This window comes from Poecile atricapillus, chromosome 29 (genome assembly GCF_030490865.1).
Source record: "Poecile atricapillus isolate bPoeAtr1 chromosome 29, bPoeAtr1.hap1, whole genome shotgun sequence".
Taxonomy (NCBI): domain Eukaryota; kingdom Metazoa; phylum Chordata; class Aves; order Passeriformes; family Paridae; genus Poecile; species Poecile atricapillus.
In genome coordinates, this window is record NC_081277.1 from 1,889,677 (window position 1) to 1,913,505 (window position 23,829).

Sequence of the window (23,829 nt, forward strand, 5' to 3'; positions counted from 1 at the left end):
CCATTCCATTTTCCACATCCCTGGAATGTCCAAGGCCTGGCTGGAGCAATCTGGGATAGTGGGAATTGTCCCATGGCAGAGGCTGGAATGAGATGATTTTAGGCTCCATCCCAACCCAAGCCAGTCTGGAATTCTGTGTTTCCACAATTTTACCATCCCCAGGCTCCCAAGATTCCCAAAATCCCTTTTTCCTTGGGCACAGCTGGATGGGAATTTACATTGCTGCTCCCAAAACATCAAAATAAATAAAAATCCCAAATAAATAAAAAATTCCCAACCCTCACTCTTCCTGTGCCCCAAATCCCATCATTTCCAGCACTGCCAGGTTTTCTTGGGAGAAAAAATTTCCCAACCCCATCAAGGGAGGGGCTGGAATTTGAAACCTGAAATTCTTGTACATAAAAATTCCCAAAATACCACCAAAAATTGGGAATGTGGCAGCTCCTTGGGAATGCCTCCCTGTTTGTTGTCTCCTGCAGGAAAAAAAAAAAAGCCAGGAATTGTTGAATTCCAACCCAAATTTTGGTATTTCTGCAGCCGAAGGATTCTTGTTTCCCTCCCCTCCCCCCCACTGGATATCAGGATTTTTACGGAATCTTGGATTTTGGGGCTGTTTCATTTCTTGGTTTGTTCTCCTTGGTTTATTTTGGTTTGTTTTTTGTTTTTTTTTCCATTATAGACATCATTAAAAAAAATAAATTTTCCAAGAATACATTTGGAAGTTGTGGGAATCTTAGGAATTGAAAGAAAGAAACAAACAAAAAAAAAATTAAAAAAAAGCAAGAAAATAAAGAGAAAAATGGGAATTAAAAAGCCACAGGATGGGTAGGGTTACGTATATAGGAATATCCGTATGTTATGTGTATATAGGAAATAAAGTGGAGAGGGAAAATAGGGAATTCTGACCCTGGATGGGTCAAAATCCACTCCCAACCCAAATTCCAAATCTGAAAAAAAAATAGAAAGAAGGAGAATGGAACCTCTCCCCCTGGAATGATTGAAAACATCAGCACAACCTCACACGTTTCACACCGGTTTCTTTTCTCTTCCATTCGGAAACTCTCCGAGGAAAAATCCCAACCAAAATCCCCCAAAAACCAGTGGGAAGAGCTCTGGGAGTCCCCTCCAGGTGGCTCCCGATGGCGCCTTCATCCTCCGTGATGTTGCCATGCAGAATCCTCGTTGTCCCTGTGGTCACCCCGGTACAAAAAATCCTGAAATTCTCCTTTCCCAAAGCTTTTCTCCGACTTTTTTTCCCTCCCCGGCACTGTTGGCAGCTCCAGACCCCAATTCCAAGCCCTTTCCAAGGAGTTTTCCCAGGAGCCGCTCCGGAAAACCGACCCAGAAAAGACCAAAACCAAACAAAACTGGGAAAAATGAAAAGTAGGAAGAAAACCACCAAAGTTTCCCAGCGTGGTGAGGGCTCCTCCTGCCTCTCCGGAGCTCGGCATTCCCGGGATTTGGGAGCGTTCCAGTCTCCGGCGCAAGCGCGGCACCGGTGGGCGCCGGTCCGAGCGTCCCCGTCCCACCGGCCGCTCCTTCCCGCCCCTCTATAGTCCCAAGGCCGGGATCAGGATGGGAATGAGGAGCAGGATCCGGCTCTCCCGGCGCCGGCTGCTTCCCCCCTTGGGATCCATGAAAGTCTTCTGGTCCGGCATCACGTCCGTGGTCAGCTGGGCCTGGGAAGGAGGGACAGGAATGGGATTTTAGGGAAAAGCATCCCAAAGTTGGAAAACACCTCCAGGCAGTGAAGCTGGGATGTCGTTCCCAAGCTGTTTGCTTTGGGATGGAATTCCCGGCCCCGGGATCCCCTGAGTACCTCGGAGTAGCACAGGCTCTGCTCCTTGGATTTGTTGGGCTTCAGGCCTTGTTCCTGGCAGGAGAAATGGGAATGGTTAGGGTGGGAATGTGCCCCTGGATCGGGGAGGTTTGGGGTCCCGACTTTCCCTGCAGGAATCAGCTCGGAGCGGGTGACGGAGCTCAGGGAGATTTGGGAAAGGCTCATCCCATCTCCACAGGCAGCTCAGGGGCTTCAGTAGATCCCGCTTCACTCCCACTGTGATCCTGCCCAGAATCCTGCCTGGAATCCTGCCGGGAATCCTGGGACACCCCACCAGTCCCCATCCCACTCCTCTGCACTCCTGGAACATCCCCAGCCAGTCCCCAATCCCATTTCCCTGCACTCCTGGAACATCCCCAGCCATTCCCCAATCCCATTTCCCTTCCAATCCTGGAACATCCCCAGCCATTCCCCAGTCCCATTTCCCTCCCATTCCTGGAACATCCCCAGCCATTCCCCAATCCCATTTCCCTGCATTCCTGGAACATCCCCAGCCAGTCCCCAATCCCATTTCCCTGCACTCCTGGAACATCCCCAGCCATTCCCCAATCCCATTTCCCTCCCATTCCTGGAACATCCCCAGCCAGTCCCCAATCCCATTTCCCTGCACTCCTGGAACATCCCCAGCCATTCCCCAATCCCATTTCCCTCCCATTCCTGGAACATCCCCAGCCATTCCCCAATCCCATTTCCCTCCCATTCCTGGAACATCCCCAGCCATTCCCCAGTCCCATTTCCCTCCCAATCCTTTCCCATCCACGGAGCAAAACATGGATGCCCAAGCCCAGCGCTTGTGGATTTTCCAGATTTCCCAAAAAACCCCATGGAATTCCAGCTCCCAAGCGAGGAGCAGTCGGCCTCAGGGAGTCACCTTAGCAGGTGAGAGGGGAAGGTGGGCAGGGAATCTCTCCCTCCCCATTCCAGACCCCAACCAGTGCCCGGATCCTTCCGGCCCCGGGATGAGTCCGACATTTTCCCATCCCATGGGATGCAGCTGATGTCCCACCAGTGCTCCCAGTGCTCCCAGTCTGGGGCCGCACCTGGAGGGAGGTGCAGGTGCTGATGACGCTGGTGTCGTACGCGGTGTTGCTGTCGTTGACGTCGTCCGGCAGCGCCGGGCTCTTCTCCGCCTTCGGAAGCACCGTCACGGCCGGATTGGGATTTTTGGGAGCCACGTTCACGTCGGTGCCATTCCCAAAAGCTTGGATGGCGTTTCCTGAGAGTGGGGTGAGATTTAGGAAGGATGGGGGTGGTAAAATGGGGTAAAAGGAGCGGGGCAGGGAAGCGCCTTACGGAGACAGGGATTTTCCGTGAAATCCCGCAGGAATTTCTCGCACTCCTCTTCCATATTCCCGCTGCCTTTGCAGGAGCACCAGGGCGAGATGGTGATGCTGGTGGTGCTGGCGTCCACGTAGTTGGGGGTGATGTCAAATCCTGGCGAGGAGGAGGAGGGAACGGGGATGAAATCCCAGCAGGAAAAGCCATTCCCGATCCCGACTCCCGGCACTCACCGATGAGCCCCGCGTAGGAACCCAGGCACGCCTGGAAGTTGTCCCCGGGACAGCTGGTCAGGGACTGGAAGGTGGCCTGGCAGTTGGTGTGGAAATCGGCCAGCCGGGATCTGGAGAGGAGGAAAAGTGGGAAAACAACGGGATTTCAGCGCCGCCTCCACAGACAGAAGGAATTTTTGAACGGAATAAAAGGGCCCCATTCCCAACATCCCCACACAGGCTGTGAAATTCCAGGGAAATTCGGGCTCTTTGGCTGGGTTGTCCAGGTGCTCCCAAGAGGAGACAGGATCCTGGGAATGGCCGTGATCATCCGCACCTCAGATCCCAATTCAACGCAGCCGGAATCTCCTCGGGAAGGGAGGGAACTGGGGTGGGTTTGAGGGGCTGTGCCGTGATGGGGATGGGAAGATGGGGAAGGAGAAAGAGCTTGGGATGAAGCAGAAATTTCAGGGAAAACCAGGATTCTGCAGTTCTGCTGTGGTGCATGAGGCAAGGAGGAAACTTCCTCCCTCTCCTTCCTCCTGGAAATAAAACTCCCTCATCCCGAGAGCGCCGTTTCCACCTTTATTTTCCTTCCTTGAGACTCAGCCCATGGAGAACTCCCCACAGAGCTGAGAGGGTCTGGGAGCTCCCATCCCACTCCCATTCCCAGGGCAGATCCTCAGCTCCTGGATGGGGATTTTCCTCGCACAAATCCCAGAAAACTTTTCCAGGGTTTTTTTTTGAGGGGGATGCTCCACCCTCCCTGCAGCCAAACCTCAGCTCCAGGGTGGGAATGGCAGAAATCCAAAAACCTGCTCCTTCCCCAGCCTCTCCACGGGAGAGGAATAAAACTTTCCGACAGCATTTCCCTCTCTTCCCAAATCCGAGGCGAAAGGACGTCAATTCCCCGCAGGAAGCGCGGCGAGTTCAGCGCCGAGCGCCAGGAAAATTTGTCACCGCTGCTCCCCGGGGCTCCGCTCCCAGCCCGGAGCATCCTCCGAGGCAAAAGTTATTCCTTCCATAATCCATGAGGATGCAGCTGGGAAATCCTTCAGGAATATCCAAGCCAAACGCCACCCTTCCCGTTGGACTTTGGGAGCTGCTGGATGGGATTCGCTGCCAGGAACAAAGGCTTGGCCTCAGCACAGCAGATTTTGGCTTTTTAAAGGCTCTGAAGAAATGAAAAATAGGGAAAGGGAAGGAGCCAAGTCCATCTTAGCGGGAACACGGAGGAATCGGTGCCAAATTGCTGCTGGCAGCTGGAGGAGGCAGGTGGGGATGGCCTGGAAAGGTTGGGAAGAGCCAGCTCTGGATGAGGGATGGGGGAGGAGGACTTTCCTAAGAGTTGCCCCAAAAAAAACCTGAAAAACCCCCAAAGGAGTGGAAAAGGGATTAAAAAAATTAATTCTGGGCATTGTCCCATCCCAAACCCTCTCCAAGGGCTGGATTCCCAATTAGGGGCTTCCAAACTGCTCCTCTTGGATTCCCGGAGGAAAAGGGCCAGGAAAAGCAGCCCCAGGATCCCGAGGTTTAACAGGCCCTGCTCCCAAATCCAGGAGCTTCCCAAATATCCCTGCAGGGCACCTGGACTTCAATATCCTGAATTTAGGGGCCTTTTTAATTCTATACTTGTATTCCCAGTGCATAAATCCCAAATTTAGGGGGTTCTGTGCACCTGTACATTTATCCCAAGTGCATAATTCCCAAATTTAGGGGACTTTGTGCATTCCTATGCATACACCTGGTGCAGATATCCCAAATTTAGGGGACTTTTTGTGTCTGTAAATATATCCCAGGTGCCTAAATCCCAAATTTAGGGGCTTTTTGGTACCTGTACATTTATCCCAAGAGCATAAATCCCAAATTTAGGGGCTTTTTGGTACCTGTACATTTATCCCAAGAGCATAAATCCTAAATTTAGGGGATTTTTTGCTCCTGTCCTCCCACCCCCAGCACACATATCCCAAATTTAGGGCACTTCAAGCATCCCCTACAGGGACCACCTGCCTCCAACTCCTCCCCCCGTCCGTTTTCCTGCAGGAATTCAGCACCACCAAAACCCCGCTGGCTCTGACATCAAAATTTACCAAACACGGAGGTTTGGGGGGGGTTTTTTGGTGATTTTTTAAGCGCTTAATTGAGCGTTAATTACTCCCATCCCCCCGAGCCGCGGTGATAACTCAGCACGCATCCAATCCAACAGCATCCTGCTCCTGAATATTTCATGGAAAAGACGCCGGGATTCCTCCAGAGGTGGATTTTTTTTATTATTTTTTTTTTTTTCACCGGCAATTTACAGGGGCTGAAGGAATTTTTTCAAAACAAAAAGCTGGGAAAAATCCGCTCTCCCTCTCCTGCCGAGCCGAGCATGTTCAGGAAGCTGTGACAACACGGAAAAAACTCGGCGAGACACAAAAATCCCGCTGGGCATCGCCCTCCCAACATTCCCGTCCTGCTGGAGAGGGATTCTTTTGAAGCCGGGAGATGCTGAGATTAAAAAAATTCCCCTCAAACGCTCCCAGGTAAATTCAAAGAGTCCCAGGGAGCTGGAGCAGCTGAAGGAATGAGGGAAGCTGGAATAAAACCCGGCTTTTGTGGATGACCCGCTGCCAAATCGAGCAAGGAGTTCACAGGGGAGGGAAAAAAGATCAATGGATGGATTTGTTTTATCCAGGAAAAGTTGTCTGGGGAGAGGAGTCACCTGTTCTGGGCTGAGCCAGGGGGGTTTTGAGGGAGAAGGAATTCTTGTCGTCATCCTGAGGCTCTCAGCCTAAATTCCAGAGGAATTTCCTCGTGGAAAAGGGGTCAGGATTTGGAAGGAGCTGCCCAGGGGTGTTTGGAGTCGCCATCCCTGGAGTGCCCAGGGAGCCCCTGGAGGTGCCCAAGGAACCCCTGGAGGTATCCAAGAAACCTCTGGAGGTGTCCAGGGAACCCCTGGAATGTCCAGGGAACCTCTGGAAGTATCCAAGAGGTCCCTGGAGGTATCCAGGGAGTGCCTGGAGGTGTCCAGGAGACCCCTGGAGGTGCCCAAGGAACCCCTGGAGGTGCCCAGGGAACCCCTGGAAGTGCCCAGGGAACCCCTGGAAGTATCCAAGAAACCTCTGGAGGTGTCCAGGAAACCCCTGGAGTGTCCAGGGAACCCCTGGAAGTATCCAAGAGGTCCCTGGAGGTATCCAAGGAACCCCAGGGGTGCCACTCAGAGCTGAGCTGGGGACAAGGGGGGGATCCAAGGCTGGACTCTGATCCCAGAGGTCTTTCCCAACCTCTGGAATATCCATTCCTTGCTCAGGGATACGGACACAGCAGGAAAAAGCCAAACACACAACAAATCAACGGAAAAATTCCTAAAGCAGAGGAAACCCAGCGAGAGGGAAAATAATTAAGACAAGAACCCAGCGCAAGCTCCGAGTTACTAATTAACAATTCCCTTCTCCGTGTGCGGTTCAGGCCGCCGCGTTCGGACCCCGGGCGCCTCAAAGGCGTTTTTTGGGTGGGATTTTTTTAACCCCGGAGCCCCGCGGCTCCCCGGGAAGGGGAGGACGGAGCGAGGCGTGGTTTTATTTTAATTGCGGGCCCGTTCTGTGCCATTGAGCCGCTAACTGAGCCCAACAGGAGATGGTGTTTACACAGCAAAGCCCGGCTCGAGCCAGACTCGCTGCTGTCACATGAAGTCAATACTTGGGAAGCCTCTCGAGTTAATTATTCAGCGAGGATTGATTGATTCTCGTGCTAAGAGCCTGGCGAGCCCGCAGGGAGCTGATCCCGAGCCCAGCCGCCTCCTCATGCTGGGGAAGCCCCGGGTGCTGCCCCTTCACTTCCCAAATCCAGCAGATTTGGGGTTTTCACTGATTCCCCAATCCCAAACCGGCTTTGGAGGCTCCTCCACTCCCTGTCCTGTCCAAACCCGAGCTCTCCTAGATCCCATTAAATCCAAGAGAAATTTTTCCCTGCACTTTCTTCCTCCCCAGCCACCTCCACACAGGGGGGACCCCCCGGGGCTGCCTCTCCACTTCCCAAATCCAGCAGATCTGGGGGTTTTCACTGATTCCCCGGTCCCAAACTGCATTTGGAGACTCCTCCACTCCCTGTCCTGTCCTAGCCCAAGCTCTCCTGGGTCTCAGAAAATCCAGGAGAAATTTTTCCCTGCTTCTTCTCTTCCTCTTCCCCAGCTGCATCCTCATGTGAGGGACCCCTCAGCGCTGCCCCTCCACTTCCCAAATCCAGCAGATCTGGGGGTTTTCACAGATTCCCCAATCCCAAACTGTCCAGCAGATCTGGGGGTTTTCACAGATTTTCCAATCCCAAACGGGCTTTGGAGGCTCCTCCACTCTCTGTCCCCTCCGAACCCGAGCTCTCCCAGCTCCCATTAAATCCAGGAGCAATTTTTCCCTGCTCCTTCTCCTTTCCCGGCAGGCGAGCGCGGGGCTCTCGTTCCAGGGAGGAACGGGAAAGTGGAGCTGCTGTTTATCCAGGGAACATCCATCGCGGCTGTTTGTGCTAAACAAAGGCCGCGTTCTGTTCCCGTGTTTGGCGTTCCGTCAATTCCCAGCCAGCCTGGATCCCGTTCCCTCCTTCCCAAGCCAAAGCTCCAGCCCAGCCCTGGCCAAAATCCTTGACAAACAAATATCCCAGGAGGGGCAGCATCCCTGACCCCCTCAGCTAAAGCTAAACACAGCAAAAACTGGGATAAAAATCTGGGAAATGACACAACACCCCCACTCCAACCCCGGCCAAAATCCTTGGTTCCCAAATACCCCGGGGAGGAGGAGCATCTCTGACCCCCCCTGGATTTAAACACGGCAAAAACTGGGATAAAAACCGGGGAAATGATCCAACATCCCCACTTTGGATGCCGAGGAGCTCCAGCCAGTGGAGGCTGGGAATTTCTTCGGCACCGGCACCACTGGAGCGTGTAAGAGCAGATTATTTGTGTTCCCGACTTGCTGATGCAAGATGAAAAATCCAGCGAGCTGCAGCTGCTGAAATCAGCTCTTTTCTCCCCTTCCCTTCCCTTTCCCCTTCGCTGAGGTTTGTGCTTCGCCAAAGGTTTTTGTATTCCGGGAGCTAAAACCTGTCCCTTGCAATCAGCCGCAAAAACTCTGGGACTTTGTCAGGCTCCTGCGAGCCGGGAAAAGCTTCCTGAGCTGGGAAAGGCTGGGAAAAGCTTCCCGAGCTGCACAAATCATGGCTCGATTGCTCCCGGAGTCCTGGGGCAGCTCCCACGGGATTTGCGGCTGGGTTGAAGCTGCTGGAATGGATTTACATGGAGCAAAAAACCTGGGATTTCAGCCCAGGATAAGCCAGATCCTGCACTCCAAAGGTCCTGTGCCCTCAGCAGGGTGTGAGTTCTTGAGGGGACACAAGGAGGGACATCCTGGAGCCTCCGGAAGGACAACAGGGAATGTTGTCCCCTCCTGCATCCAGAACATTCCACATCCAGAGCCATTCCCGGCAGGATGGAGCATCCCGTGGCTTCCTTGTGACCTTTGTGGCCGAGGGGACGGGGCTGGTGTCCAAGCCCAGCAGCCCCACACAGCTGGAAAACAGCACGGAGGGCCAGGAAAAGCTCTGGAAGGGCTGTTTTCCATGCTGGAATAATCATTTTCCCTCTCCTCCAATTCCTCTGCTTCTTTTAGGGGTGGAAGTCTTGTCCTGCAGGAGCAGCAGCTGCTGGATCGACCTCCATGCAGGAAAAATCCCTCTGGAAAATCTTATCCCAGCACAGAGGGTTTTCCCTCATTAGGCTTTGAGCCAGGAGGGTTAATTAATTACCCTGGCAGGTTAATTACTCTGGCAGGAGAATTATCTCATCTCCTGTCACCTCCGGCTCTGGGAGCACTCGGGATCTGCTCCGGCTCCAGTGCCCTCGCCAGGCCCCTGTCGGATCGGGATGAGCATCGGGCTGGGATGTGGGACTGAGAAACTCCTGGATAACGGGAAATGCCACAGCACTGCCTTTTCCTTCGGGATGAGGGGACACGGAGGGGTTTTGGCTGGATAAACTCCTGGATAACTGGAAATGCCATGGCACTGCCTTTTCCTTCGGGATGAGGGGACACGGAGGGGTTTTGGCTGGATAAACTCCTGGATAATGGGAAATGCCATGGCACTGCCTTTTCCTTTGGGATGAGGGGACACGGAGGGGTTTTGGCTGGATAAACTCCTGGATAATGGGAAATGCCACGGCACTGCCTTTTCCTTTGGGATGAGGGGACACGGAGGGGTTTTGGCTGGATAAACTCCTGGATAACTGGAAATGCCATGGCACTGCCTTTTCCTTTGGGATGAGGGGACACGGAGGGGTTTTGGCTGGATAAACTCCTGGATAACTGGAAATGCCACGGCACTGCCTTTTCCTTTGGGATGAGGGGACACCGAGGGGTTTTGTGTCCCATCATTCCCAGCTGCCAGAGAAGAGCGGATGAGATGGGACTTTCTCCTGAAAACCCAAGGAGTGCATCCATGCCCCATCCCAAGGAAAAAAATCCCTGATGTTACAGCAAAACCAACACAAATAAATCCCAGATTTGGGTATTTTCCAGAGCAAGAGCCCCCATCCAGCTTCTCACACGCTTCTCCCAAAAAAACTGCATTTCCACCTTGGAGCAAACACTCCCAGCAGCTGCCGCCCTTTCCCCCTTTCCCTCCTTGAGTGGGGATTTCATTCCATGCAGGAATTAAAGCTCGTGGCCTCTGCAGCCCCCCCAGCGCCGTTATCCCTCTCCGAGCGCGGATCCATCGGCAGCATCCACCTCGGAGCGCGCTGATGGAGAGGAGCTGCCATTCCCGGGTATCTTTTATTCATGGACACCGGCTCCTTGGATTACTTTTTGATAAAAAGCCACATTCCCACATTTCAAACATCTCCGCTCGCAGCCCGAGGAAAACCCGGAGCTCGCATTTATTTCCCTGCCGAGCGCCGGGAAACTCCATCACCTTGATGGGAGAAAGATCCCGCTCCCGGCAGGAGCCGGAGCTGTCGGGAAGCGGATCCGGCTGCCGAGGGGGGCAGGAGGGGTTGTGCCCTGTGACAAATGGGTTTCATAAGGAACAGGAGCCTCAGCTCCCAGCTCTGCGCTTCCAAGGGGGAAAGAACGGGAATTCGGCAGCCGGGGAAGGTTTTGGGGGATGCGGCTCCATCCCTGTTTCCTGGGATTTTCCCCATGGATCTCCCCAGGGCATTGTCCTGGTGCTGCTTCCCAAGGAAATGCAGGGAGAAACAGAGCTGGGGGTGACACCAGTGCTGGGGGGGTGACATTGATACCGGGGGTGACACCAATGTCGGGGGGGTGACATTTATACCGGGGGTGACACCAATGTCAGGGAGGTGACACCAACACCAGGGTGGTGACACTGACACCAGGGTGGTGGCACCGACACCAGGGTGGTGGCACCAATGCCAGGGTGGTGACACCAACACTGGGATGATGACACCAACGCCAGGGAGATGACACCAATGACAGGGTGATGACACCAATGACAGGGAGATGACACCAATGACAGGGTGGTGACACCAATGCCAGGGTGGTGACACCAACACTAGGAGGATGACACCAATGCCAGGGGGGTGACACCAACGCCAGGGTGGTGGCATCAATGCTGGGAGGATGACACCAATACCAGGGTGGTGACACCAATGCCAGGGTGGTGACACCAATGCCAGGGTGGTGACACTGATGCCAGGGAGGTGACACCAATGCTGGGAGGATGACACCAATGCCAGGGTGGTGACACTGATGCCAGGGAGGTGACACCAATGCTGGGAGGACGACACCAATACCAGGGGGGTGACATCAATGCCAGGGTGGTGACACCAATGCCAGGGTGGTGACACCAACACCTGACCCGTGCCAGAAGAACCCCCCTGCACCCTTTACCTGCACAGGTGATCCGTCCGGCAGGCACCGCGCAGGTCCAGGCAGTTGGGCTTGTCCTTGTCCTCATAGGAGCAGAGGGGGACGATGGTCTGGCGGCGGCGCTCGGCGCACGCCGGGTCCTTGCAGGAGCAGAAGAGCAGGCGGAAGGTGAACTCGCTGGGCACGCGGTCGAAGAACTGGCGCAGGGCCTTGTGGCACTTGCGGCGGCTGCAGGGCTCGGTGGCCGACAGCTCCCGGCTGCAGGTGGAGATGTAGCCCGAGCGCAGGCGCTTGCAGTTGTCGTTGAGGTTGCAGGCCTTGGCCGCGTCCAGGCAGTGGTTGCTCTTGGAGGTGGTGGCCGGGTCCATTCCTGCCCGGGGACACCGAGAGAGACGGGTCAGGAAGGTGGGGACGGAGGGGTGGGACGTGGTGGCAAAGCTGGGGAGGTGCCCTCAAAGGTGGGAGGTGGTTTGGGAAGATGGGGTTGAGGTGGGGGAAAGGCTCTTGTCACCAGGAGATGTCCTCGAGGCTGGGGAGATGTCCTTGAGGCTGGGGAGATGTCCTCAAATCTGGGGAGATGTCCTCAAATCTGGGGAGATGTCCTCAAGGCTGGGATGGGAAAACTCCCTTGAGCTGGGATTGGGAGATGCCCTCGAAGCTGAGGATATTCCTCCAAAACTAGGATGGGAAGAAGCCCTAAAACCTGGGATGGGAAACACTCTTGACACTGGGATGGAGAGAATTCCTCAAAACTGGGGAGATGGCCTCAAAACTGGGATGGGGAAATGCCCTTGAACTGGGATGGGGAGAAACTTTCAAACCAAGGGAGATGTCCTCAAACCTGTCCTCAAAAAATGCCATCAAAACTGGGATGGGAAGAGGCCCTCAAACCTAGGAAAAATCCCTAAAACCTGGGGAGAAGCTCTAAAACCTGGGATGGGAAACACCCTTGAGCCTGGGATGGGAAGAATTCCTGAAAACCAGGGTGGGGAAATGCCCTGAACCTGGGGAAGATGTGACGGCAGCAGTGCCACCCCTCTGGCATCGGTGTCACCTCCCAGCACTGCCAGCCCAGCCCGGGATTGATCCCATCCCATTCCAGGCACAATCTGTAGGATCAACACCCCCCAAGCCCTCTGGGCAGAATCCAGGCTGTGAATTTGCAATATTTCTTTCTTTTTGTCAATTCTTCAAAGAAGAATTAATTATTAATTATTAATTAATAATTATTCAGCTCCAAAAGCGGAATAATCAACCCAACTCCGCTGTGGCCCCCACAGCCCCTCCTGGGGCTCCCCAAAACTGGGACAGCTCCAGTCAGGGATGAAAGGGATGAGAGGATCAATCCCGTATCCATCCCGGGAATTCCTTCCCTCAGGAGAGGACGGACGAGGCCGAGCCCCAGGCTGGGAACAAACGCTGAATTTTCCTTTTTTTCTGCTCGGAATGATGGATCACGCTCCGTGGCCCAGGTGCTGCTGCTGCAGCCACCTCATCCCTCATTCCCTCCCCTCCACAGCCAAATCCATGGATTCTCCTCCACCGGCTCCCAGCTTCTGCTGGCTCCTAATTGGCCTAATTGCAGGGTGCTGCTAATTAGCAAATGGCAAATGCTGGGTGTCCCCCAGCCACCCTGAAGGGGACAGCGCTGGGGGGGGCTTTTTTCCCTTTGTCCCCAAGCTGAGAGCCACCAGCACGGCCCTGCTGGGGATCCCGAGGATCCAGAGATCCTGAGGATTTAGGGATCCTGAGGATTTAGGGATCCCGAGGAATCAGGGATCCTGAGGATTCAGGGATGCCGAGGATTCAGGGATGCCGAGGATTCAGGGATCCCAAGGAATCAGGGATCCTGAGGATTCAGGGATGCCGAGGATTTAGGGATCCCGAGGAATCAGGGATCCTGAGGATTCAGGGATCCCGAGGATTCAGGGATCCTGAGGATTCAGGGATCCCGAGGATTCAGGGGTCCTGAAGGATTCAGGGATCCTGAGGATTCAGGGATCCTGAGGATTCGGGGGTCCTGAAGGATTCAGGGGTCCTGAAGGATTCAGGGATCCTGAGGATTCAGGGATCCTGAGGATCCAGGGATCCCAATTAAAAGGCAAAGCCCCTTCCTGGTGCCATCCCAACCTCCTGCTGCCTCTGGGGGACATTTGGAGTTTTTTGGGGCTCGGTGCCACCGGTGCCACCCCACGCTGTGACACCAGAGAGGTTCCCCTGTCCCCTTCACCCAGGCTGTGCTGCCAGGAGATTCCAAATCCAGGGGGAAAAGCTGTTTGGAGACAGCCCTGGATGTGCCAAAGGCGCCGCTCCAGAGCTGGACACCCCTGGAGATGTCTGAGGGTTCATCCCCGGCCTGGCAGCCAAACCCCAAATCCGGGAGGGGGCAGGGATGGATGGTTTGGATTTTCTCCAGAGGATGGAAAGAGCTGGAGGGGAAAAAGGGGATTGAAGAGGTGGGAAAAGGAGGATTTAGGTGGGGAAAAGTGGATTGAAGAGGTCGGGGAAAAGGGATTGAAGAGATGGGGAAAAGGAGGATTTAGGTGGGAAAAAGGGATTGAAGAGATGGGGAAAAGGAGGATTTAGGTGGGAAAAAGGGGAATTTAAGAGATGGGAAAAGGGGATTTTAGAGATGGGAAAAATGGATTTAAGAGGTGGGGAAATAGGGATTTAAGAGGTGGGGATATCTGGGTCTCTTCACTTCCCCTGGTTTTGGGGGATGCATTGAGCCCTCCCTGCAGCCCAGATCACCCCGGCCCCGAGCCCTGGGAATGGCGAGCAGATTTCCGGCACAAAGCCGGGATTTTGGGAGCCGTGGGAAGCTCCAGCCCATTGTCTCATCCTCGGGAGCATCGCTGCTGCCCTGCCCGAGACCTGCAGGGACCCGGCTGCATTTTAATGGAGCCGCGGCTTTGGAAGCTCCGCGCTCCTGGGGAGCTCATTAATAAAGCACGAGCATGAAAATTTCATGAGCAGAGAAGGAAACGGGGCCCGAGGAGCGGGGCCGGGGGCTGGGGCCACCAGCTGTCCCCTCTGAGGGTCCCCACGGCCGTCGGGGACAGCGGCAGAGGAGGAGGAGGAGGAGGAGGAAGGGCTGGATGCCCACCCAGAGCTTGGGTGTGGTGCCCGCAGGGAGAATTCCCAACGGGAGCTCGACAGGATGTGATTTCCTCGGGATTCACAGCCCGGGATTCTCTGCCCCCGCTGCCTGGGGAGGGTGATCCGCGCTTTTTACACGGGGGTTATGCGGGGGTTGCACGGGGGTTATGCGGGGGTTGCACAGCCGATTTAAGCACCTCTTAAATCCCCTTTTTCCTACCTTAAATTCTCCTTTTTCCCACCTAAATCCTCCTTTTCCCACCTAAATCCTCCTTTTCCCACCTAAATCCTCATTTTCCACCTAAATCCTCATTTTCCACCTAAATCCTCATTTTCCCCACCTAAATTCTCCTTTTCCCACATAAATTCTCCCAGGTGAGCTGAGGGTGTCCCCAGGTGAGCTGAGGGTGCCCCAGGTGAGTTTGGGGTGTCCCAGGTGAGCTGAGGGTGACCCCAGGTGAGCTGAGGGTGTCTCCAGGTGAGCTGAGGGTGCCCCAGGTGAGCTGAAGGTGTCTCCAGGTGAGCTGAGGGTGCCCCAGGTGAGCTGAGGGTGACCCCAGGTGAGTTTGGGGTGTCCCCAGGTGAGCTGAGGGTGACCCCAGGTGAGCTGAGGGTGTCTCCAGGTGAGCTGAGGGTGCCCCAGGTGAGCTGAAGGTGTCTCCAGGTGAGCTGAGGGTGCCCCAGGTGAGCTGAGGGTGTCTCCAGGTGAGCTGGGGGTGACCCCAGGTGAGCTGAGATTGTCTCCAGGTGAGCTGAGGGTGACCCCAGGTGAGCTGGGGGTGTCCCCAGGTGAGCTGAGGGTACCCCCAGGTGAGCTGAGGGTGACCCCAGGTGAGCTGAGGGTGTCCCAGGTGAGCTGAGGGTGTCCCAGGTGAGCTGAGGGTGACCCCAGGTGAGCTGAGGGTGTCCCCAGGTGTGGGGACATCGGGAGCCCCCCAAATCCCAGCGTTGGAAAGGGTCGGGAGGAGAGAGGAGGAGCCGAGGCAGCGCCCTGAGGATTTGGGAAGGGGCTGAGGCGTGACCCGGGGACGCCGTCACGGGAATGGGTGGGAAAAACAAAGTTCCCGGTGGTGGAGGAGTTTGGGTTCCCTGGAGGAGGAAACCGGGATGAGCCAAAGGGCTCAGGGATGCTCCAAAGGGCTCAGGGATGATCCAAAGGATTCCAAAGGGCTCAGGGATGCTCCAAAGGGCTCAGGGATGCTCCAAAGGATTCCAAAGAGCTCAGGGATGCTCCAAAGGGCTCAGGGATTCTCCAAAGGATTCCAAAGGGCTCAGGGATGCTCCAAAGGGCTCAGGGATTCTCCAAAGGATTCCAAAGGGCTCAGGGATGCTCCAAAGGGCTCAGGGATGCTCCAAAGGGCTCAGGGATGCTCCAAGGGGCTCAGGGATGCTCCAAAGGGCTCAGGGATGCTCCAAAGGATTCCAAAGGGCTCAGGGATGCTCCAAAGGGCTCAGGGATGCTCCAAAGGATTCCAAAGGGCTCAGGGATGCTCCAAAGGGCTCAGGGATGCTCCAAAGGATTCCAAAGGGCTCAGGGATGCTCCAGAGGGCTCAGGGATTCTCCAAGGGGCTCAGGGATGTTCTAAGGGACACGGGGATGTTCCAAGGGGTTCAGGGATGCTCCAAAGGATTTCAAAGGGCTCAGGAATGTTCTATGGGGCACGGGGATGTTCCAGGGGGACACTGGGATGCTCCAAAGAGTTCCAAGGGATGCAGGGATGCTCCAAAGGGACACTGGGATGTTCCAAAAGGCTCAGGGATGCTCCAAAGGGACACTGGGATCTTCCAAGGGGCTCAGGAATGTTCTAAGGAACACGGGAATGCTCCAAAGGGACACAGGGATGCTCCAAAGGGACACAGGGATGCTCCAAAGGGTTCCAAGGGACACAGGGAATGCTCCAAAGATTCCAAAGGGACACAGGGATGCTCCAAAGGGACACAGGGATGCTCCAAAGGGACACAGGGATGCTCCAGGGGTCTCAGCACCCCTCTCCCAGCGGAATTCCCAGAGCTGGGCTCGAGGCTGCTGCCCCAGGCAGGGAACAGCAAACGGGGCCCCCCCAGCTCCACCCCATCCTGAGGGTCCCAAATCCTCAGGAATTCCACGTGGAACAGGAGCGGCTGCACCCCGCTGGAGCTGGGGCTGGGGTTGTGCAACACGGATTAAGGGAATTCCGGGAATTCCAGGTTTTCCAGCAATTTTGTATAAACCCAACCTGGCGGCAGCTGGGGCCAAGGGATAAAATCCTAAATCCCGGCCTGAAACAGAAAGAATCCACCCCAAAACACATCCAAGCCCCAAAAATGATTCTGGGGAGCCCCAAATCCGGGGAGAACGGGAGGGAAGGAGAGGCTGGAAGAGCTGGAGGAGCGAGGGATGAAGGCCGGGGAGGGAGGGGGAGCTTTTCCCTGGCTGGGAACGGCTCTGCCTCGGCAGCAGGAGATAAAACACGGCGCTTTTATTACCTGAGAAAATTGAAGCGAGTCTGAATATATCAGAGAGACGAGAGGTGACCGGCTCGTACGGGGAGGCTTCATAAAATTCCTCTCCTTCGGTGGGAGGAAAAGGAGGGAAAAAAAGGGAGGAAAAAGCAAATTAAAGCTGGCGGTGAATAATCTCGGGCGGCTCCAGGGACAGGCACCCCCCATCCTGCCCCGGTTCCCAGGAAGGGGAAAGCAAAATGGGTCGGGAATTAAAGGAAAAGGGGATTTGGGATTGGTTTGGGGGATTTGGGCTGCTTGGGAAGTCAGGGCTGTGTTCTGAAGGGTCCCGGGAGCTGAGGGAACTGGGATTGGGAATTCCATGGGGATGGGCGCTGAGTTCCAGGCTGGAAGATTTGGGGCCCACACTCAACTCTGGGTTCTTTTATTGTTACAAAATGCCCTAAAACCACTTAAAACCTAAAAAAAAAACCTAAAAAAAAAACCCTAAAAACCATTAAAAAGACCTAAAAACCCAAAAAAACCCTAAAAACCTAAAAAAAAAAATCCTAAAAACCTTTAAAAGAACCCTAGAAACCTTAAAAAACCCTCTAAGAACCTAAAAAAACCCTCTAAAAACCTAAAAAAAAAACCCTGAAAACATAAAAAATCCCCTCTAAAAACAAAAAAATCCTAAACACCAAAAAAAAACCCTAAAACAAAAAAAAAAAAAAACCACCTAAAAAACGAAAAAAAAAAACAAACCCAGATTGCAGGATGGTTTTCCACCCCATTCCTTGGGAAAATGGGAATATTTCCATGCCCCTCACCACTGAGCCCTCAATTGGGTTTATCCTAATCCACCCCTTCCAGAAGGACTCTGATCCAGGCAGGATAAAAATCTGCCCCTCTCCCACCTTTGATTTCAGGGTAAATCCAGGGGGTTTTGCTGGGTTTAACTCCGGGAAAAAAATGGGGAAAAATTGGATTTCAGGACAAGGAGCTCTCCCCAAACCCCAGCAGCCGCAGAAAAAAATGCAAATAATGGAGATAAAAATAGAAATATACAAATAAATAATCATTGGCCGGACTTTGAAAGCTCCAGCTTGGAGGCTGCTGGAATATCGATCCCGCTGTTCCAGGCATTCCAGAATCCCTGCATGGATCCCAGATGGTCCCAAATCTTCCAGAACACAAAAAATTCCAGGTGGAATGGGAAGAGCTGGATCCTGCTGGAGCCAGGACTGGGATTGTGCCTCAGTGCTGGGGATAACGGGAATTCCGGGAATTCCAGGTTTTCCACCAAAAGGATCCCGGAGTTGTCATTGTCCTGAGGCAGCAGCCTTTTTCCTGAGGAATTCGGGGATCACTTGGAAACCCCCGTGTGGGAAAGGAGAGGGGGAGCAAAGCAGGAGGGTTTGCTCCAAGCCCAGTGACATTCCCGGGAAATTTGGGAGGGAAAGATCCCACTGGGATATCCCCATTCCCTGCAGGATCCCAGCGGTGTCACCGCTGCTCTCAGGGAGATGGAATTTGGGAATTTGGGAATTCAGGAATTTGGGAATTCAGGAATTTGGGAATTCGGAACAGCCCAAGGGCGGCTCTGTCCGCTCCTGATCATCACTGGGAATGGGAACAGGATGCAAATCCTGCTCCACAGCAACATTCCTGGGAAATCTGGGAGGGAAAGAACCTGCTGGGATGTCCCCGTTCCCTGCGGGATCCCAGCGGTGTCACTGCTGCTCTCAGGGAGATGGAATTCGGGAATTTGGGAATTTGGAACAGCCAAAGGGCGGCTCTGGCTACTCCTGATTATCACTGGGAATGGGAACAGGATGCAAATCCTGCTCTGCAGCAACATTCCTGGGAAATCTGGGAGAAATCTGGGAATCTGGGATCCCAGCAACGTCACCGCTGCTCTCAGGGCGATGGAATTTGGGAATTCGGGAATTCGGGAATTCGGAGCAGCCCGAGGGTGGCTCCATCCACTCCTGATCATCACCGGGAACGGGAGCAGGATCTAAATCCCTCTCCAGGCCATTCCCTCTGCCCTCTCCGCCTTTCCCACTTTATCCAAGCGCGTTCAGGCGGCCCCGCGCCCTCCCCTCCATCGCGGCCATAAATAATGGAACACCCGCTTGACTCCTGCTGCTCGCCAGGGAAATTAGCCAGCGTTGGAAGGGCACCGGGCCTGCCTGGAGCTCAATTAACCCCCAGGAATGAGGCTGGAGCCTCCCAAACAGCAGGGAGAGCTCGGATGGCAGCGGGGGAACCCCGGAATTGCCGCTAAAAGGCCCAAATTTGGGTTCCCAGTGGCTTTTCCTGGTTTGTGTAAAGGATCGCAGCAGAGCTTCCACCTCTCCTTAATCCCTGCCCTTCCCTCCTCCTCCAGGTACAGTTCCCATCCCTGTTCCCTCATTCATTCCCACAAAACCCTGGGAAAAGGTTGTTAATGAGGGGGAGAAAACAATTAAGGCATAATTCCCGCTCTGGGCCGGGTTTGGGGCTCGATGCTTCCTGCGCTGACCCAGATTGGGAGGGAATTGCGCCCAGGGGAGCTCAGGTACAGCTCCCACACATCCTCTGGAACAGTTTCCCACCCTCTGGAACAGTTTCCCCACCCCCGGAATGGTTTTCCCACCCTCTGGAATGGTTTTCCCACATCCTCGGGCACAACCCCTTCATCCTCAGGTCCAGCTTTCCCATCCTCAGGCACACCTTGCCCATGGAATTCCAGAATTCCCAGCCTGCTTTGGGCTGGAAAGGGGCTTAAAAATCTCATCCCAAACCCCCTCCCACCTCTTGGAGCAGTGCAGGGGATTTTGGCACAAACTCAGGTGGATTTGGGGCTCCCCAGTGCTGAGTCTGAGGTGCCCATCTGAATTTCCTGGGGGTTTCATTGGAATTTCTTGGGGTGTTCACTGGAATTTCCTGGGAATTTCACTGGAATTTCCTGGGATTTTCACTGGAATTTCCAGGGGTGCCCATTCCTCTTTCCTGAGGTGTTTATCTGCCCTAGCTGAGCTGCTCACATGGGGTTTTAAACTGAATTTCCTGGGGTTTTAATCTGAGTTTTGGGGGTTTTAATCTGAATTTCCTGGGGTTTTAATCTGAATTTCCTGGGGTTTTAATCTGAATTTCCTGGCCTGCTCACCTGCCCTGCCCGAGCTACCCAACCACCCCTCACCCCATTTCCCCCAGCTCACCTAAACCCCCTCCCCATCCCCCCCACCCCCAGGGTGCTCCCTTGGGGACCCCTCCCCATCCCCACCACCCCCAGGGTGCTCCATCGGGGACCCCTCCCCATCCCCACCACCCCCAGGGTGCTCCATCGGGGACCCCTCTGTCCTGGGGTGACTTTTCCTGAGCCATCCGGGAGCAGGGCCTCTTGATTCTGCTTTTTAGAAGCGCCCCTTTGGAATTTTCCTTCCAAATTTGTCCTAAACCAGCACAGGACCCCTCTCCCCATCCCCATCACCCCAAGGCTGATCCACTGGGGTCTCCCCATCCCCAATCACCCCAGAACTCTCCATTGGGGACCCCTCTCCCCATCACCCCAAGGCTCTCCATCAGGCTCTCCCCATCCCCATCACCCCCAGGGAGCTCCATTGGGGTCTCCCCACCCCCATCACCCCACAACTCCTCATCCAGACCCCTCTTCCCTTCCCCACCACCCCACAACTCCTCACTGGGCCCCCTCTCCCCATCCCCATCACCCCAGATCTCCTCACCGGGACCCCTCTCCCATCCCCACCACCCCACAACTCCTCACTGGGACCAGTCTCCCCTCTCCCCATCCCCAGATCTCCTCACCGGGACCCCTCTCCCATCCCCACCGCCCCAGGCCGCCCCGCCGCGCTCTGCGGTACCTTCGGTCAGCCCCAGGTGGATGCTCCAGTAGATCTGAAGGCACTGCAGCTCCTTCTTCATGCCCCTCTTGCAGCGGCAGTGGTACAGGGCGCTCTCCTGCAGCACCTCCAGGGCCGCCTGGCACTCCTTGTTGGCCAGCATGGTGTTCCTGTCGCGCCCGGCCAGGCACTGCCGCAGGGTGCGGTAGCGGGAGCTGCAGCCGGGCTCGCCCGCGCACAGCTCGTTGGCTCGCACGCAGTCCACGGGCACTCGCCAGCCCGGCGGGGCCGGCGCTGGAGGCGAGGGGGGCCCGGCCAGCGAGCGCAGGATCTCATCTGGGCCGGAGAAAGGCGAGGGAGGGACAGAGAGAGGGAGAGAGAGGGCACAGGTGAGGGAGGAAGGTGAGCAACCTTTTTTAGGAGCAGCCTCACCTCCTGATACCTTCCTTCAGGAATATCCTCACCTCCTGGAACATCCTCACCTCCTGGAACATCCTCACCCCCTGGAACATCCTCACCCCCTGGAACATCCTCACCCCTGGAACATCCTCACCCTCTGGAACATCCTCACCCTCTGGAATATCCTCACCTCCTGATACCTTCCCTCAGGAACATCCTCACCCTCAGGAACATCCTCACCTCCTGGAACATCCTCACCCTCAGGAACATCCTCACCCTCAGGATCATCCTCACCTCCTGGAACATCCTCACCCTCAGGAGCATCCTCACCCTCTGGAACATCCTCACCCTCTGGAACATCCTCACCCTCAGGATCATCCTCACCCCCTGGAACATCCTCACCCCCTGGAACATCATGACCTCCTGGTACCCTCCCTCAGGAGCATCCTCACCCTCAGAAGAACCCTCACCTTCGGAGCACCCTCACCTCCTGGCACCCTCCCACAGAAGTCCCCCAGATAGGGCAGATGTGGACCCCAGTGAGAAAAAAATGGGCACCCAGGAAATTCAGATGAAAACTCCACAAAACTCAGACGAAAACACCACAAAACTCAGATCAATTCCCCAGGAAATTCAGATTGAAACCCCATGTGAGCAGCTCAGCTAGGGCAGGTGAACAGCCCAGGAAAGAGGAATGGGCACCCCTGGAAATTCCAGTGAAAATCCCAGGAAATTCCAGTGAACACCCCAAGAAATTCCAATGAAACCCCCAGGAAATTCAGATGGACACCTCAGACTCAGCACTGGGAAGCCCCAAATCCACCTGAGTTTGTGCAAAAATCCCCTGCACTGCTCCAAGAGGTGGGAGGGGGTTTGGGATGAGATTTTTAAGCCCCTTTCCAGCCCAAAGCAGGCTGGGAATTCTGGAATTCCATGGGCAAGATGTGCCTGAGGATGGGAAAGCTGGACCTGAGGATGAAGGGGTTGTGTCTGTGCCTGGAGGTGGCTGAGATTATTCACTGCAGGTTTTAATTTGCTGTTTTCCTTCCTTTTTTCTCTTTCCCTCCACCAAAGGAGAGGAATTCTGCCAAGGATCCCGCCCTGGCATCCCACTGGTGTCACTTGAGGTCAGCCCAGCCTGGCTAAACCCGGCCTGGGAATCTTGGAATTGTCTGGGTTGGAAGGGATTTTAAAGATGGAGCTGAAAGCCTGGGAATGCCACAGAATGTTGGAATTGTCTGGGTTGGAAGGGATTTTAAAGATGGAGCTGAAAGCCTGGGAATGCCACGGAATCTTGGAATTATCTGGGTTGGAAGGGATTTTAAAGATGGAGCTGAAAGCCTGGGAGTGCCACGGAATCTCAGGACAGTTGGGCTTGGAAGGGGTTTTAGAGGTCAAACTGGAAGAGCCTGGGAATGCCACGGAATCTTGGAATGGTTGGGCTTGGGATGGGTTTTAAATGTCGAGCTGGAAAAGCCTGGGAGTGCCAGGGAATCTTGGAATTGTCTGGGTTGGAAGGGCTTTTAAAGGTCGAACTGAAAGAGGAGAAATTGAGGTTGCAGAAATGGAAGGAATTCCTCTCTGGGAAGGCAGGGAGGGGCTGGGATGGAATTCCCAGTGGAGCTGTGGCTGCCTCATCCCTGGGAATGCCCGAGGCCACCTTGGAGAAACCTGGGCTGGTGGAAGGTGTCCTTGCCCATGGAGCGAGATCCAACAACCCTGGAGCGCTTTGGGTGGGAAGAGACCTTAAACCCACCACGGGCAGGGACACCTTCCCTATCCCCGGCTGCTCCAAGCTTTGTCCAGCCTGGCCTGGAGCACTTCCAGGGATGCCGCTGGCTCCTCCGGCAGCTGAGATTCCCAGGTGCGGGCTGGGAAGGAGCGGGGTTAACCCCACACCTCCGCCCCGGGATCTCGCGTTCCATATTCCATCCAAACAAATCAATAACCCGGCGCGTTCCCGGCGCTCTCCGGAGTCACGGGAAGCAGCGAGTCCATCCCAATTCCCTGCACACGCCGCTCTTCGGCTTGGATTTGGCTGCTCATCGTTTTCAGCCCCGTCACGGGGTTTTTAGGGCGTCTGACTCATGGCTTTTGGAGCGCTCGGCCTCGCCAGGGCCGCGGGGCAGCTGCGGCTCGGAACAGGCTCTTCTCTCCGGGATGGCACCGGGCCAGCCCCGTCCCCTCCTGCCCCCCGCGTTCCCACAGCTCTCCCACCATTCCCATCATTTCCGTGGTGGTTTTTCCTCCTGGAAATAGAATCCTGCTAAATGCAGGACCAAGCCTGGCTTGTCGCCTCTCGGGGGAATTGGGGACAGGCAGCGCCTGGGCAGGAGCCGCTGTCACTCCTGGCCCCCCTCCTCCACCCTCCAGCTTCCAGGGAAAGCCCTGGAGCAGCAAAAATGGGAATGACAGGACCTGGAGGGGACCCTGCAGGGGGTGATGGGGAGGGGACCCCGCTCTGTGCCCGCCCTGGTGCCCCCCGAGGGCGGAGAACAGGGGTGACCCCTCGGTGAAGGTCCCCGGGAGCCGCGTCCCCGTCCCCACCCGCCTGGCACCATCCCGGCCACCGCCGGCAGCCCCTTCCCAGCCCGGGTCTGGCAGGGGGACAGTGACACCTACAGGAACGCGACAGGGGCCACCCGTGTGTCCCCCCCTGCCACCCCCGGGGCTGGGCACGCGTCTTTTCCCTGTGCCCCACGGGAGCGGGTGGCACTGGGGCTGTCCCTCCCTGTGCCCCACGGGAGAGAGTGGCACTGGAGTGGGTGGCACTGGGGCAGGTGGCACTGGGGCTGGTGACACTGGGGCTGTCCCTCCCTGTGCCCCACAGGAGTGGGTGGCACTGGGGCAGGTGGCACTGGGGCTGGTGGCAC

The 23,829-nt window shown here is 55.4% G+C and overlaps 1 protein-coding gene across 2 annotated transcripts in view; it reads right to left on the reverse strand.

The window, feature by feature from the left end:
- Positions 1-640: 640 nt before the first annotated feature.
- GFRA2 (GDNF family receptor alpha 2) overlaps positions 641-23,829 on the reverse strand; it is a 30,801-nt gene continuing 7,612 nt past the window's right edge. For both annotated transcript variants that reach the window (XM_058859424.1, XM_058859423.1), the window contains 8 exons: positions 20,579-20,893; positions 16,755-16,838; positions 11,211-11,559; positions 3,352-3,461; positions 3,134-3,274; positions 2,881-3,056; positions 1,820-1,873; positions 641-1,679 (listed from right to left, as the gene is read on the reverse strand). In XM_058859424.1, the coding sequence (XP_058715407.1) occupies positions 1,551-1,679; positions 1,820-1,873; positions 2,881-3,056; positions 3,134-3,274; positions 3,352-3,461; positions 11,211-11,559; positions 16,755-16,838; positions 20,579-20,893 (1,358 nt within the window). In that variant the 3' untranslated portion in view covers positions 641-1,550. The remainder of the gene's footprint in view (positions 1,680-1,819; positions 1,874-2,880; positions 3,057-3,133; positions 3,275-3,351; positions 3,462-11,210; positions 11,560-16,754; positions 16,839-20,578; positions 20,894-23,829) is intronic.